The following is a 13,227-nucleotide window of genomic DNA, read 5'->3' as shown; positions in this document are numbered from 1 at the left end:
TATGAACACACCGTAGGGTATATGTGTGTGTGTGCACGTATGAACACACCATAGGGTATATGTGTGTGCACACATGAACACACCGCAGGGTATATGTGTGTGTGCACGTATGAACACAACATAGGGTATATGTGTGTGTGCACGTATGAACACACCACAGGATATGTGTGTGCACATATGAACACAGCATAGGATATATATGAGTGTGTGCACATATGAACACACCATATGATATGTGTGTGCGCACATATGAACACACCATAGGGTATTGTGTGTGCACATATGAACACACCATAGGATATATATATGTGTACACATATAAATACACATACATGCAATAAGGGGTGTGTGTGTGTGTGCATATGTATGTATACAAATGGCAGGGTAGATGTGTGTGTAGAAACACATACATGTAGATGCAATAAGACGTGCACACAATACATGCATCCGGATGTGTATATACATATGAATGCACACACAATAGAGTGTGTGTGTGTGTGTGTGTGTATACATTTATGTGCAACAGGACAAATATTCAAGAGGATTGCATGTGTGTGTATACAAACGTGCATGTAATGGGCTACATGTATGCAATAGAATGCGTATATGACCGGGCATACGTGTGGCTACAGGTACATCTTCATGAAAGAGGGTACATATGCGATAGAATGCGTGTGCATGTACATATGCAATAAGATAAATACACAACAGGACTGTGTGTGCATACATGTATTTACATCGTATGTGTGTGTCCATGGAAATACAGTCGAATGCGTGCAGAGCAGGCTGCGTGCACACACCTATTTGCAGCAGGATAAATATGCACTAGGATACCCGTGTATACACACATATGCACGTGACAACAGATATACAGTAGGACGTGGGTGTATATATTCACACGTGCATATGCGACAGGATAAATACGCAGGAGGATGTGCGTGTACATACATGTTTACAACATGACACGCATGCGTGTATATAAAGGAGTAGCGTGCATGCAGGATCGTGTGTGTGTGTGCATACTTGTGTTTGCAGCAGGATAAACATGCAGTAGGGTGTGCGTCCATATACGTGCAGGTATATGCCGTACGGTGGATACACAGTAAGGTGTGTGTGTGTGTACACATGCATGTACGCGATAGGATTAATGTGTACCAGGACGTGCACACGTACACACATGTGCAACACGATATCCATGCACGCGTCTGCGGGAAGATAAATACACAACAAGATGCGTGCATCCGTGTATCGTGTGTACGTATGCGACAGGATAAATACGCAAGAGAACGTGTGCACGTACATACATGCACCTGGATGTGTGCACACCTACATATACACACAACACACACGTGCACACACACGCGACGCAATGCGCACACAACAGGCCATGTGTATTGCAGGCACATGTATAAACATGTGCAACGGAACACGTGTGTGCGTGCGTGTGGACCTGCATGTATGGAGGCATGTACAGATACAAAAAACCTTCCGTCAAGGCCTGGCCCACACGGCTGCGCGGCGCGAGCGTGACATCTGCGGGCAGGAGGCCGGCGGGAGCCTCAGGAGAGAGCTCGGGGCGTCTGGAAGTTGAACACCTTCTCCTCTGGGAAACCTGGCTGCGCCCTCGGGCCTTCCCCTGATGAGACGAGGCCCACCATGGGCCAGAGCATCGCCTCTTTCCTTCAAGGCGGCTGCCTGTGCTCCGGGGGCCACCGCCTCATGCACACCCAGCTGCATTGGCGCGCGCTGTAGCCCGGCCGCGTGGGCGCATCGGCCACCCGTCTAGGTAGGGTCCGCCTCTCCGGCACACTTGCTCCCCTGCGCCCCTGGGCTCCACCGGCAGGCAGAAGAGTGCCTCGTGGGGGCGACTGAGAACAGCACGCAGAGGGGAGGCTCGGGTGGCCGTGGGGACAGGGCCCCGACCTGCGGACCTGCGAGTCCAGGTTCCCTAGTGCTGTGCGCGCTCCGAGAGGCCAGGGCCTGGGGGATTTGAAGCCACACGGGAGGCGAGCGTGTGCTCCTCGGCGCAGGTGCCCGGCCGCGGTACCTTGAGCAGGTGCGTGCGCATCGTGGCCTTGAAGCTCAGATGTGGAGCAATCATGTGACACACGTGTGCACTCTTCCCTCCACCCTTCCCCGTGGTCATAGACCTTCGCGTGAGGGAGGGGGGTGGTGCTGTGCTGGGCCGTTGCGATGGAAGGGGGGCTTCCCGCGCGGTGTGCGTGCGCCCCTCCCAGAGCCCCGTTGGGGTCTCCAAAGCCCCCCCCAGTCGGTGATGAGCACCCTACGGGTGTGTGTGCGCCCCTCCCAGAGCCCGTCGGGGTCTCCAAAGCCCCTCACCCCCACCCCGGCGGTGATGAGCACCCTGCAGGTGTCCATGCGCCCCTCCCAGAGCCCGTCGGGGTCTCCAAAGCACCCCCAGTCGGTGATGAGCACCCTGCGGGTGTGCGTGCGCCCCTCCCAGAGCCCGTCGGGGTCTCCAAAGCCCCCCCCCAGTCGGTGATGAGCACCCTGCGGGTGTGCGTGCGCCCCTCCCAGAGCCCGTCGGGGTCTCCAAAGCCCCCCCATCACCTATGAGCACCCTGCGCAGTGTCCATGCGCCCCTCTCAGAGCCCGTCGGGGTCTCCAAAGCCCCCCATCACCTATGAGCACCCTGCGGGTGTGCCTGCGCCCCTCCCAGAGCCCGTTGGGGTCTCCAAAGCCCCCCCATCACCTATGACCACCTTGCGCGGTGTGTGTGTGCCCCTCCCAGAGCCCCGTCGGGGTCTCCAAAGCCCCCCCCCATCACCTATGAGCACTGTGCAGTGTCCATACGCCCTCCCAGAGCCCCATCGGGGTCTCCAACCCCCCCACCCCGTCGGTGATGATGATCCCCCAAGATCAGGGTCCCCGCTGCGGGGGAGCAGAGCCACCGTGTCCCGTGAGGCGCAAGGGCGGAGGAAGCAAGGCCGCTCTGTGCAGGGTGCCAGCGGGGCAGGTGGCGGGGTGTCCCTGCCGCGGCCCAGTGCCCCTGAGTGGCCATCCAGGGCAGCAGTCGTAGCCAGCGGGCCCCGGGGTGCCCCCCCACCCGGCCAGGGTTTGCACCCGGAAAGCGGGTCAGTCCCTTGGCATGCTGCCGTGCGCACGTCCTCCGGGCTTCCACGGGGAAGCACCGCACCGCTCCGGGCCCTGGTGTGGCGGCAAAGTGCGGGGAGCGCCCGGGGCAGCCCCCCCCGCATCCCTCACCCGAGCGCCCCTTGCCTTGCAGACCGCGTCCCGCGGCACCGGCGCCACCATGGACATGAACGTGTCGGGGCCGGACAACGCCACCATCCTGATGCTGCGCGACCCCGTCATCGCGGTGGCCCTGCCCGTGGTGTACTCGCTGGTGGCGGTGGTGAGCATCCCGGGCAACCTGTTCTCGCTGTGGGTGCTGTGCCGGCACATCGGGCCCAAGTCGCCGTCCGTGGTGTTCATGATCAACCTGAGCGTCACGGACCTGATGCTGGCCAGCGTGCTGCCCTTCCAGATCTACTACCACCGCAACGGCAACCACTGGGTGTTCGGCGAGGTGCTGTGCAACGTGGTCACCGTGGTCTTCTACGCCAACATGTACTCGTCCATCCTCACCATGACGTGCATCAGCGTGGAGCGCTTCCTGGGCGTCGTGTACCCGCTGGCCTCCGCGCCCTGGCGCCGCCGCCGCTACGCCGTGGCCGCCTGCGCCGCCGCGTGGCTGCTGCTCCTGGTCGCGCTGTCCCCGCTGGCGCGCACCGACCTCACCTACGCCGTGGAGGAGCTGGGCATCGTCACCTGCTTCGACGTGCTCAAGTCCACCATGCTGCCCAGCGTGGCCATGTGGGCCATCTTCCTCTTCACGCTCTTCATCGTGCTCTTCTTCATCCCCTTCGTGGTCACCGTGGCCTGCTACACGGCCACCATCCTGACGCTGCTGCGCGCCTCCGACCCGCAGGGCCGGGTCCAGCGCCGCCGCGCCGTCAGCCTGGCCTTCGTGGTGCTGCTGGCCTTCGTCACCTGCTTCGCGCCCAACAACTTCGTGCTGCTGGTGCACATGGTCAGCCGCCTCTTCCTGGGCCGCAGCTACTACCACGTGTACAAGCTCACGCTGTGCCTCAGCTGCGTCAACAACTGCCTGGACCCCTTCGTGTATTACTTCGCCTCCCGCGAGTTCCAGCTGCGCCTGCGGCGCTACCTGGGCTACGGGCCGCTGCCGGCCACCTGCCGGGACGCGGGGCGCGACAGCCTGTTCTCGCCGCGGACGCTGTCGGCGCGCTCCATGTCCAGCGGCCACGGCGACGGGCTGGAGGGTCCGGGCCGGCCGGCCCTCAGGAGGCAGGAGAGCGTGTTCTGAGCCCCGCGCCGCCCCCTCCCCCGGGGCTGCAGGTGCGCACAGGCCGCCGCTGGGGCACGGAGGGCGCTGCAGCGGTGCAGGACGCACGGTGCTGGCTCCCTGACGCCCAGCACCCACCCTGACCACGCGCTCAGCCGGCCCATCCCGGTCCCCCTGGGTCCCCAGCGTCCGCCGGCCTTGCTCTGTGCACCTGCTGCTGGAGACCCTGGACAGCCTGGACCGCGCGTGCAGAGCAGCCTCGGTCAGTGTGCGTGACCCCAGACGCGGGTAGACGTGCCCCTGTTGACCTCTGTGCTCCCGGAGCTCACCAGCACCCCCTCCCCGCGCTGCTATGGCAAAGGGCCCCCCCCTGCCAGGAGCAACCACAAGGGCTTCCAAACGGGTTGGTGACTCTGGTTCCTCCAGGCTCACGTTCTCCAAAATGTCACGACTCCCCACGTCCGCACGCGGCGGGCAACCACGCAGGAGGCGCGGGTGCAGGGCCTCCAGCTGGAGCACAGGCTGCTGACGATGAGTTCCGTGAACGACGATGGCCGGCTGCTGCCACCACTGGGGTCCCGGACGTCTCCAGGCCCCGAGGCGCCCTCCGGACGGTTCTCAGCCTCCTCCTCCCGCCGGGTGACAGCCGCTGAGCCACGTGTGAGTCCTCCCAGGGTGTGGGCTGACCTCGTGCACCTCGCCTCACCCAAGGAGCCCTCTGGGACCCGGGCGCCTGGCCAGACCACCGACCCTACACGTAAGAGCGCCCACGGCTGTCCGGGACCAAGTAGTGACCCCAAACCCGTGTGCATCCAGGAGCTCAGAACGTGACCTCCCTGCATCGGGGTGGCCCTAAATCCAACGACAGGAAGAGACAGAAGAGGAGCTGCAGACGCAGAGGAGGAGCCCCGTGAGGGCGGAGGCGGGGACCGAAGGGACGCAGCCGCCAGCCCGGGGACGCCTGGGGCCCCAGACGCTGGAAGAGGCGGGAGGGACCCTCCCCGGAGTCCCTGGACCTGAGACGTCCTGTCTCCAGAGCTGGGACGGGATGTGGTGTGCAGGGCTCTCCGGAAGACAAGACAAGGCGTCTCCTCCGGGGTTGGCCCTCGTAACTCGCGGGGTGAATGCGGGGCACAGAGCCTCCAGGAGGGTCCCCGGGGCGGTGGCACCTGAGATGCCCCGTGCCCTCGTTGCCTTTCTGCACACGGTGACGTCCCCGCGTGGAGTCCCACGCCATGCACACGGCCGCCCTTCACAGGGCACCTGCTCCGGGGAGTAACCGGAGACGCACGCACGGCTCCGGCGGGAGGAAGGTGTGGCCCTGGGACGAGACCCACATTCCCACCCCTGCCCTGCGCCCCTGCAGGTGGAAAGTGGGCGAGCCCAGGCTGTGCATGCCCTTGGGGCCTGAGACTCGGGCTTGGGGGCCCGTCGACACTGTCACCACGGTCATCACCCACCGCCTTGCACCCAGAAGGTCCCTGCCGGGGACGGCATCGAAGCCACTTGGTCCTGAATGCCCAGCTGTGAGCACGGAGTCCAAGGCCACCGTAAGGACCCTTTGGAGAGACCCCTTGAGACTTACTTGCAGAGGCATTTACCTGGGGGGGCTTGGGGGTGGGGGGAGGCCCAGGTGACTCCAAGAAGCCTGGCCTTAGCGACCTGGATTCTGCAACCAAGTAAGCACGTCCCCCGACTGTCTTAAACCCTAGAAAGCATCTTCGAGGCAGCAGCATCCAGGGTCGGAAGTCCGGAGCCAGCAGGACGCCCCCACCCGCGCTCTGGGCGTGGGCCTGGCCTGTCCGCTGCGCCGAAGCTGTGAGAACCTCAAAGCAGCCGCACGGAGCGCCTCACGGCGTGAACGGGACGAAGCCCGTCTACATAACATCGTCCGCCGCCGCAGGATGTCAGGGCCCCGACGCCGTCGGGAGGACAGAGGGGACTGGCCCCGGGGCCACCGTCCTGTAAGCGGGCAGCGGCCGCATTAGCTAGGGGACGGGGCCTCTTCCCAGCCGCAGAGGTCGTGGCTTCGCGCCACGGAGTCTGTGCTGGAGCCCGAAATGCCAGGACGGGCCTTGCTGCTGGCTCGACACGCCGACCGCGTGTGCCTCGTGCGTGTGCGCCCAGAAACTCCACCTGTCTGCCTGTTAAGTATCAAATAAAAGTATGACGTGTTGGGGGTACGCACGGCTTGGGGGCTTTCTGGAAAGATGTGATGCCCGGATTGGGCTCCTGCTGCAGGGGGAGAGGCAGGGGCGCCCGACACCTAACACCCGGGCGCCACCCCATTGTCTCCCCTTTCGGGAGGTGAGCACGTTCCCCATTCTGACCTCGGAGCCCCCTGCTGCCCAACGACGGCGCCCACGTCGCTTTGGAGCGCGCGCTGCCCTCGGCCAGACCCTGGGGTCTCCAACCTCAAGGCTCTCCTCCGATGGCCCAGTCGGGGTGCTGGGAAGCACGCGGCCTGCGTCGGGGCAACACAGCCCGCGGAGGGCACGCGATGCCATCGAGGGTTTGTTGCCTGGGACGGTGGCGCCCTAACAAGAAAGAAATCCTTTTCTTGTAAGAGATACGTGTGTGAATGTCCGTGTGTCTCATGATATGACGTTTGATGCTTGGCTTAAAATACTAGAGCAGACACATGGGTGCACACGCATGGACCCGCGTTCGTGCATCATGCGGGCACCCATCCACGCACACACATACGTGTCTGCACGTACATGCACACAATGCACCCGTATACACATGCACGCATGTGGGCATCCATCCTCCCTGCACTCATACACACGCACACATGCATGTACCCATGTACACACATGCGTGAATGCAGGTGTCCATCCATTCATGTGCTCATGCACGCATACACACATTCATGCATGCGTGTGGGCATCCATCCATGGACACACACATATGCACGATATACCCATGTACGTGCATGCATACGTGTGGGCATCCACGCATGCACATACCTGCATGCACCCATATACAGGCATGCACTCATCCATCCGTGCACACACACACGCACACAATGTACCCTATACATGCATGCACACCATGTACCCACATACACACATGCACGCGGTATCCATCCATGCATGCACATACATGCACGCACATGCGTGCACACAATGTACCATATCCGCACACACACACACGGGCATCCATCCATGCACACACTCTTATATTCACACACATACATGCACACGCACATACCCACGTGCACCCATATACATGCATGCACACAGATATCCATCCATGCACACACACATGCACACACGGGTATACACAATGTACCCTATACACACATGCACAGTCTTATATGCACACACATACATGCACAGACACATAACCGTGTGCACCCATATACATGCATGCATGCACGTATCCATCCATGCACACACACATGCACACAATGTACCCTATCGACGCATGCACACATGTGGGCATCTATCCATGCACACACATACCCGTGTGCACCCATATTCATGCATGCATCCATTCATGCACGCACACATAGATGCACACACACACATGCACACAAGGTACCCTATCCATGCATGCACACACGTGGGGATCCATCCATGCACACACTCTTATATGCACATGCACATAATGCACACACATACCCATGTGCACCCATATGCACGCATGCATGCAGATATCATCCATGCACACGCACACACACATGCACACATGGGTATACACAATGTACCCTATACACACATGCACAGTCTTATGTGCACACACATACATGCACAGACACATACCCGTGTGCACCCATATACATGCATGCATGCACGTATCCATCCATGCACACACACACATGCACACACGGGTACACACAATGTACCCTATACACAAATGCACAGTCTTATATGCACACGCACATACATGCACACACACATACCCATGTGCACCCATATACACGCATGCACGCAGATATCATCCATGCACATGCACACACACACATGCACACACGGGTATACAGAATGTACCCTATACACACATGCACAGTCTTATATGCACACACATACATGCACAGACACATACCCGTGTGCACCCATATACATGCATGCATGCACACACACATGCATGCACACACACATGCACACAATGTACCCTATTGACGCATGCACACGTGTGGGCATCCATCCATGCACGCACTCCCACTTGCACACACACATCCATGTACGTGAGCTTGCAAACGCATTTGGGGGACTGGAAGAAAAATGGCAGAACCCTGAGCACTGATGATGGGTGGAGGGAATGTGGGCTTCCATTCGATAATTCTCTTTCCTATGAGCCTGTTTGAAAATATCTACCCTAAAAAGAAAGAGGCGACCCGGTAGACGTCACACAAAACCATCAATTTCTGCCCAGTCACCTCTCCAGAGCGCTGAACACGGAAGAAGCAAACATTCCCGGCGTTATCTGTCCTTTTTTTCTCTTATCTTTTCCTTCCGAGTATTTCTTTGTATATTGTGATAAAATACAGAGACACAAGATCCACCGTGTTAACCCTGTGACGGCGTCGGGTCACTGGTCGCAAATGCATCCGTGGCGCTGTGCCACCGTCCCCAGCATCCGCGTCCAGAACTCTTCATCCTGCGGCACGGAGGCTGTGACAACCCCAGGCCCGCCGCCCAGCATCCGCTTGCCGTCCCTACACAGGCGACACCTGCTATACACGCGCGGTCACGCACAACGTGTCCGTCTGTGTGTCCCTGGGTCCCCGAGCACCGCGGCCCCCGGCTCGAGCCACCGCACGGTTCACCGGCCTGTGGCCCGCTCGCAGAGCTGTCCCGGAAACACCACAAGGCAGCTCTGGGGTATTCCCGTCGCCCCAAAGAGACGTCCGACGCCCGAGTGCTCCCCACCCCGACGGCCAGCCTCGGGCAAGCACACGCGGGATCTCTGCTTCCGCACCCGTGTCCTTCCTGCCCTGGCGACGTCAGCGGGGTCATACACCCTTGGTGCTGACGATGACGCTGAAGGATCGGAACGTCTAGAACCCGGCGTCTATCACAAGGCGCCGGGATCGTCCTTCCACCCTCCACGGTGCGCTCTTTCTGGAAACCACAGCCCAGAAAACGCCTCCCACTTAGCGAGACGTGAGAAGGCGTAGTTATGCGGCCACCGTGCGACGCAACCGGGCTCACGCTGACTTGCTAAAAGGTTTCCACGGTTGACCTTGGCTGCTTTTTTTGGGGGGCGGCTGACCTCTTTGGACGTCTGTGTGCCGCGGTAAATGTCGCCGAGGTTGCCTTTCAACGCCGTGAAGGTACCTCCAGGGAGGGAGTAAATAAATGCGAGAGAGGCACAGGGTGAGGGCTTGGGACGGGGACATGCTGTGTGATGGCTCGGCTGGTTTCGGGGACTCCCGGGTCAACCCCACACCCGGGCATCCCCCCGTCTGTCACATGCTCGAGCTCCTACGACGGGGCAGCTGTTGGGTCCACTTTGCAGAGGAGTAAACTGCGGCACAAAGCGGTGGAGGGACTCCTCCGGGGTCCCAGAGCTGGGGGGCAGACGACCCTGGGCTTGAACCTTGCTGGCACCTGTCCCCGGAGCCCGATCCCACGCCTGCCGGGCCCCTTCCTGCGTCTGGGGACGCGCTGTGCTACGTGGGCAGCCTCCCCGCGAGCCTAAAGGCACCGCACCGCAGCGCGGCCCTAAATGAGACGCGGGCCCGCGCACAGAAACGACGGGGCCGGAGAAAGCTCGGCCTGGCCCGCCCCGACTTCTGAAAGATGCGGGATATTTGCGGCCGCTGCTCTGGTTCTCGGCCCTCTGTGGGGACAGCCCCCGGGACGGGACGGGGGCCCCTGCGATCCGTGCGGAGGGTCCGCAGGCTCTGGGAGCTGCTTCCCCGGCCCACGACCCCCACCCCGGCTCCCGCCCACTCTGCGTCCCCCTCTGTACCCCACACGGGCTCTGGGCGCCTCGGCCTGCTCGGAGCCCCCATCCGCTGCCTCACGGGACAGCGGCCCGCACAGGACACTGAGGGGGATGAAGCGGAGACGTAACAACGGCAGCCAAACGCGTCATCAGTGGTTGTGTCCAAACGCACCTGCGCCGCATATACACGGACACGCACACACAGGGGTATGGTGTGGCGCGGTGGGCACGTGTGCGTAGTCGCCGGGGCCCGCCGGTGGTCACAACGGCGTGGGGCGCTGGTGTCATCTGGCAGGTGGACACGGCGACAGTGCTCAGCACTAGGCCGTGCCCGGGACGCCCCGCCTCACACGGTCACCAGCCCCTGCTGTCGCAGTGCCCGGGGCGGAGAAGCCTGGCAGGACAGACGCTTGTCTGTGTACCCGTCATATCCGTGTCCATCCGTCCGTCCACCCGTGTGTCCATCCAGGCACCCACCCGCTCTATCCATGCGCCTTGTCTGCGTAGGCACCGCCTTGTCTCTCCACCCACCCACCCACCTGCCACCTCTGCACCATCCATCATCCCTCCATCACACCTCTCCACCCACCCACCCACCCACCCACCACCTCTCCATCCACCATCCATCATCCATCATATCAATGAGCCAATCATCCATCCATCGTGTCTATCTCCGGTCACGGTCACGGTCCCCCACCGAGGCCTCCTCTGTCCCCAGGGAACCCGGAGCACCGCAGACCATTTAGGGTCACAGCTAGAAGAGGAGCCAGTGCCATCTAGTGGGGAGACCGCGCAGGCGCTCCACACCCCGGTGCGCCCAGGACGGCCCCACAACAATGAACCAGGCGACCCCAAACGTCAGTAGTGGTGGCGCCGAGGTCCCCCGGAGCCTCAGCAGGGGAGATGGTGTCCGTCTACCGCCCTGCCCACCTGGTGCCCGGCTCCACGCCGCAGGGGTCGCAGCCAGACTCTTCTGCCTCCCGGGGAACCCCTGCCCCTGCCCCGGCGCCCGCCACCACCCCCGTCTCGCTCCCCGCCTCCTCCCTGAGACCGTCCTCCCGTCTCCGCCCCCGCCTCCTCCCGGGGACCTCCCAGGGGAGCCCCACCTCCGCCCTCCCACCTCTTCCCGGGGACCCCCGTCTCCGCCCGCCCGCCTCCCCCCGGGGACCCCCGTCTCCGCCCCCCACGTCATCCCGGGGACCCCCGTCTCCGCCCGCCCGCCTCCCCCCGGGGACCCCCGTCTCCGCCCGCCCGCCTCCTCCCGGGGACCCCCGTCTCCGCCCGCCCGCCTCCTCCCTGGGACCCCCCGTCTCCGCCCGCCACGTCATCCCGGGGACCCCCGTCTCCGCCCGCCCGCCTCCTCCCGGGGACCCCCGTCTCCGCCCCCCACGTCATCCCGGGGACCCCCGTCTCCGCCCGCCCGCCTCCCCCCGGGGACCCCCCGTCTCCGCCCGCCCGCCTCCACCCGGGGACCCCCGTCTCTGCCCCCCACGTCATCCCGGGGACCCCCCGTCTCCGCCCCCCACGTCATCCCACGGACCCCCGTCTCCGCCCGCCACGTCTTCCCGGGGACCCCCGTCTCCGCCCGCCCGCCTCCCCCCGGGGACCCCCGTCTCCGCCCCCCACGTCTTCCCGGGGACCCCCGTCTCCGCCCGCCCGCCTCCCCCCGGGGACCCCCGTCTCCGCCCCCCACGTCTTCCCGGGGACCCCCGTCTCCGCCCGCCCGCCTCCACCCGGGGACCCCCGTCTCCGCCCCCCACGTCATCCCGGGGACCCCCCGTCTCCGCCCGCCCGCCTCCCCCCCGGGGACCCCCGTCTCCGCCCCCCACGTCATCCCGGGGACCCCCCGTCTCCGCCCGCCCGCCTCCTCCCGGGGACCCCCGTCTCCGCCCCCCACGTCATCCCACGGACCCCCGTCTCCGCCCGCCCGCCTCCACCCGGGGACCCCCCGTCTCCGCCCGCCCGCCTCCACCCGGGGACCCCCGTCTCCGCCCGCCCGCCTCCTCCCGGGGACCCCCGTCTCCGCCCGCCCGCCTCCTCCCGGGGACCCCCGTCTCCGCCCGCCCGCCTCCACCCGGGGACCCCCGTCTCCGCCCGCCCGCCTCCTCCCGGGGACCCCCGTCTCCGCCCTCCCACCTCTTCCCGGGGACCCCCGTCTCCGCCCGCCCGCCTCCCCCCCGGGGACCCCCGTCTCCGCCCCCCACGTCATCCCGGGGACCCCCCGTCTCCGCCCGCCCGCCTCCTCCCGGGGACCCCCGTCTCCGCCCGCCCGCCTCCACCCGGGGACCCCCCGTCTCCGCCCGCCCGCCTCCACCCGGGGACCCCCCGTCTCCGCCCGCCCGCCTCCACCCGGGGACCCCCGTCTCCGCCCGCCCGCCTCCTCCCGGGGACCCCCGTCTCCGCCCCCCCCACGTCATCCCGGGGACCCCCGTCTCCGCCCCCCGCCTCCTCCCGGGGACCCCCGTCTCCACCCCCCGCCTCCTCCTGGGGACCCCCGTCTCCGCCCCCCGCCTCCTCCCGGGGACCCCCGTCTCCGCCCCCCACGTCATCCCGGGGACCCCCCGTCTTCGCCCGCCCGCCTCCTCCCGGGGACCCCCGTCTCCGCCCCCCACGTCATCCCACGGACCCCCTCCCCGGTCTCCGCCCCCCCCCCCGCCTCCTCCCAGGGACCCCCGTCTCCGCCCCCCCACGTCTTCCCGGGACCCCCCGTCTCCACGCTCGCCCCGGCACGGCCCACCAGGCCCCCCGGACGGGTGCTCCCGAGGCCGCCCACAACGACCCCCACGGTCCCGGCGGCGCCGCGGGTTCTGGGGCGCGGCGCGGAGAGGACGCGCAGCCTCAGTAGGGCCGGGAGGCAGGGGCGGGGCGGGCGGTGGGCGGGGCCTCGGGGCGGGCGGGGGCGTGGCTTCCGCTGTCGGGGCGGGGCGATGGGCGGGGCCGCGGCCCTGTCGGGGGCGGGGCGGGCGGGGGCGTGGCTTCCGCTGTCGGGGGCGGGGCGA

General features: G+C 64.5%; 1 protein-coding gene across 2 annotated transcripts in view; it reads left to right on the top strand.

Annotated features, from left to right (window-relative positions):
- Positions 1-6,513, top strand: part of P2RY8 (P2Y receptor family member 8) — a 36,306-nt gene extending 29,793 nt beyond the window's left edge. For both annotated transcript variants that reach the window (XM_041740351.1, XM_041740353.1), the window contains exon 2: positions 3,248-6,513. In XM_041740351.1, coding sequence (XP_041596285.1) covers positions 3,275-4,351 — 1,077 coding nt within the window. In that variant the 5' untranslated portion in view covers positions 3,248-3,274 and the 3' untranslated portion in view covers positions 4,352-6,513. The remainder of the gene's footprint in view (positions 1-3,247) is intronic.
- Positions 6,514-13,227: the final 6,714 nt, after the last annotated feature.

This window comes from Vulpes lagopus, chromosome X (genome assembly GCF_018345385.1).
Source record: "Vulpes lagopus strain Blue_001 chromosome X, ASM1834538v1, whole genome shotgun sequence".
NCBI classification, from domain to species: Eukaryota; Metazoa; Chordata; class Mammalia; order Carnivora; family Canidae; genus Vulpes; species Vulpes lagopus.
The sequence above is the reverse complement of the archived record's forward strand: the minus strand, read 5'-3'. Positions and strand labels throughout refer to the sequence as shown.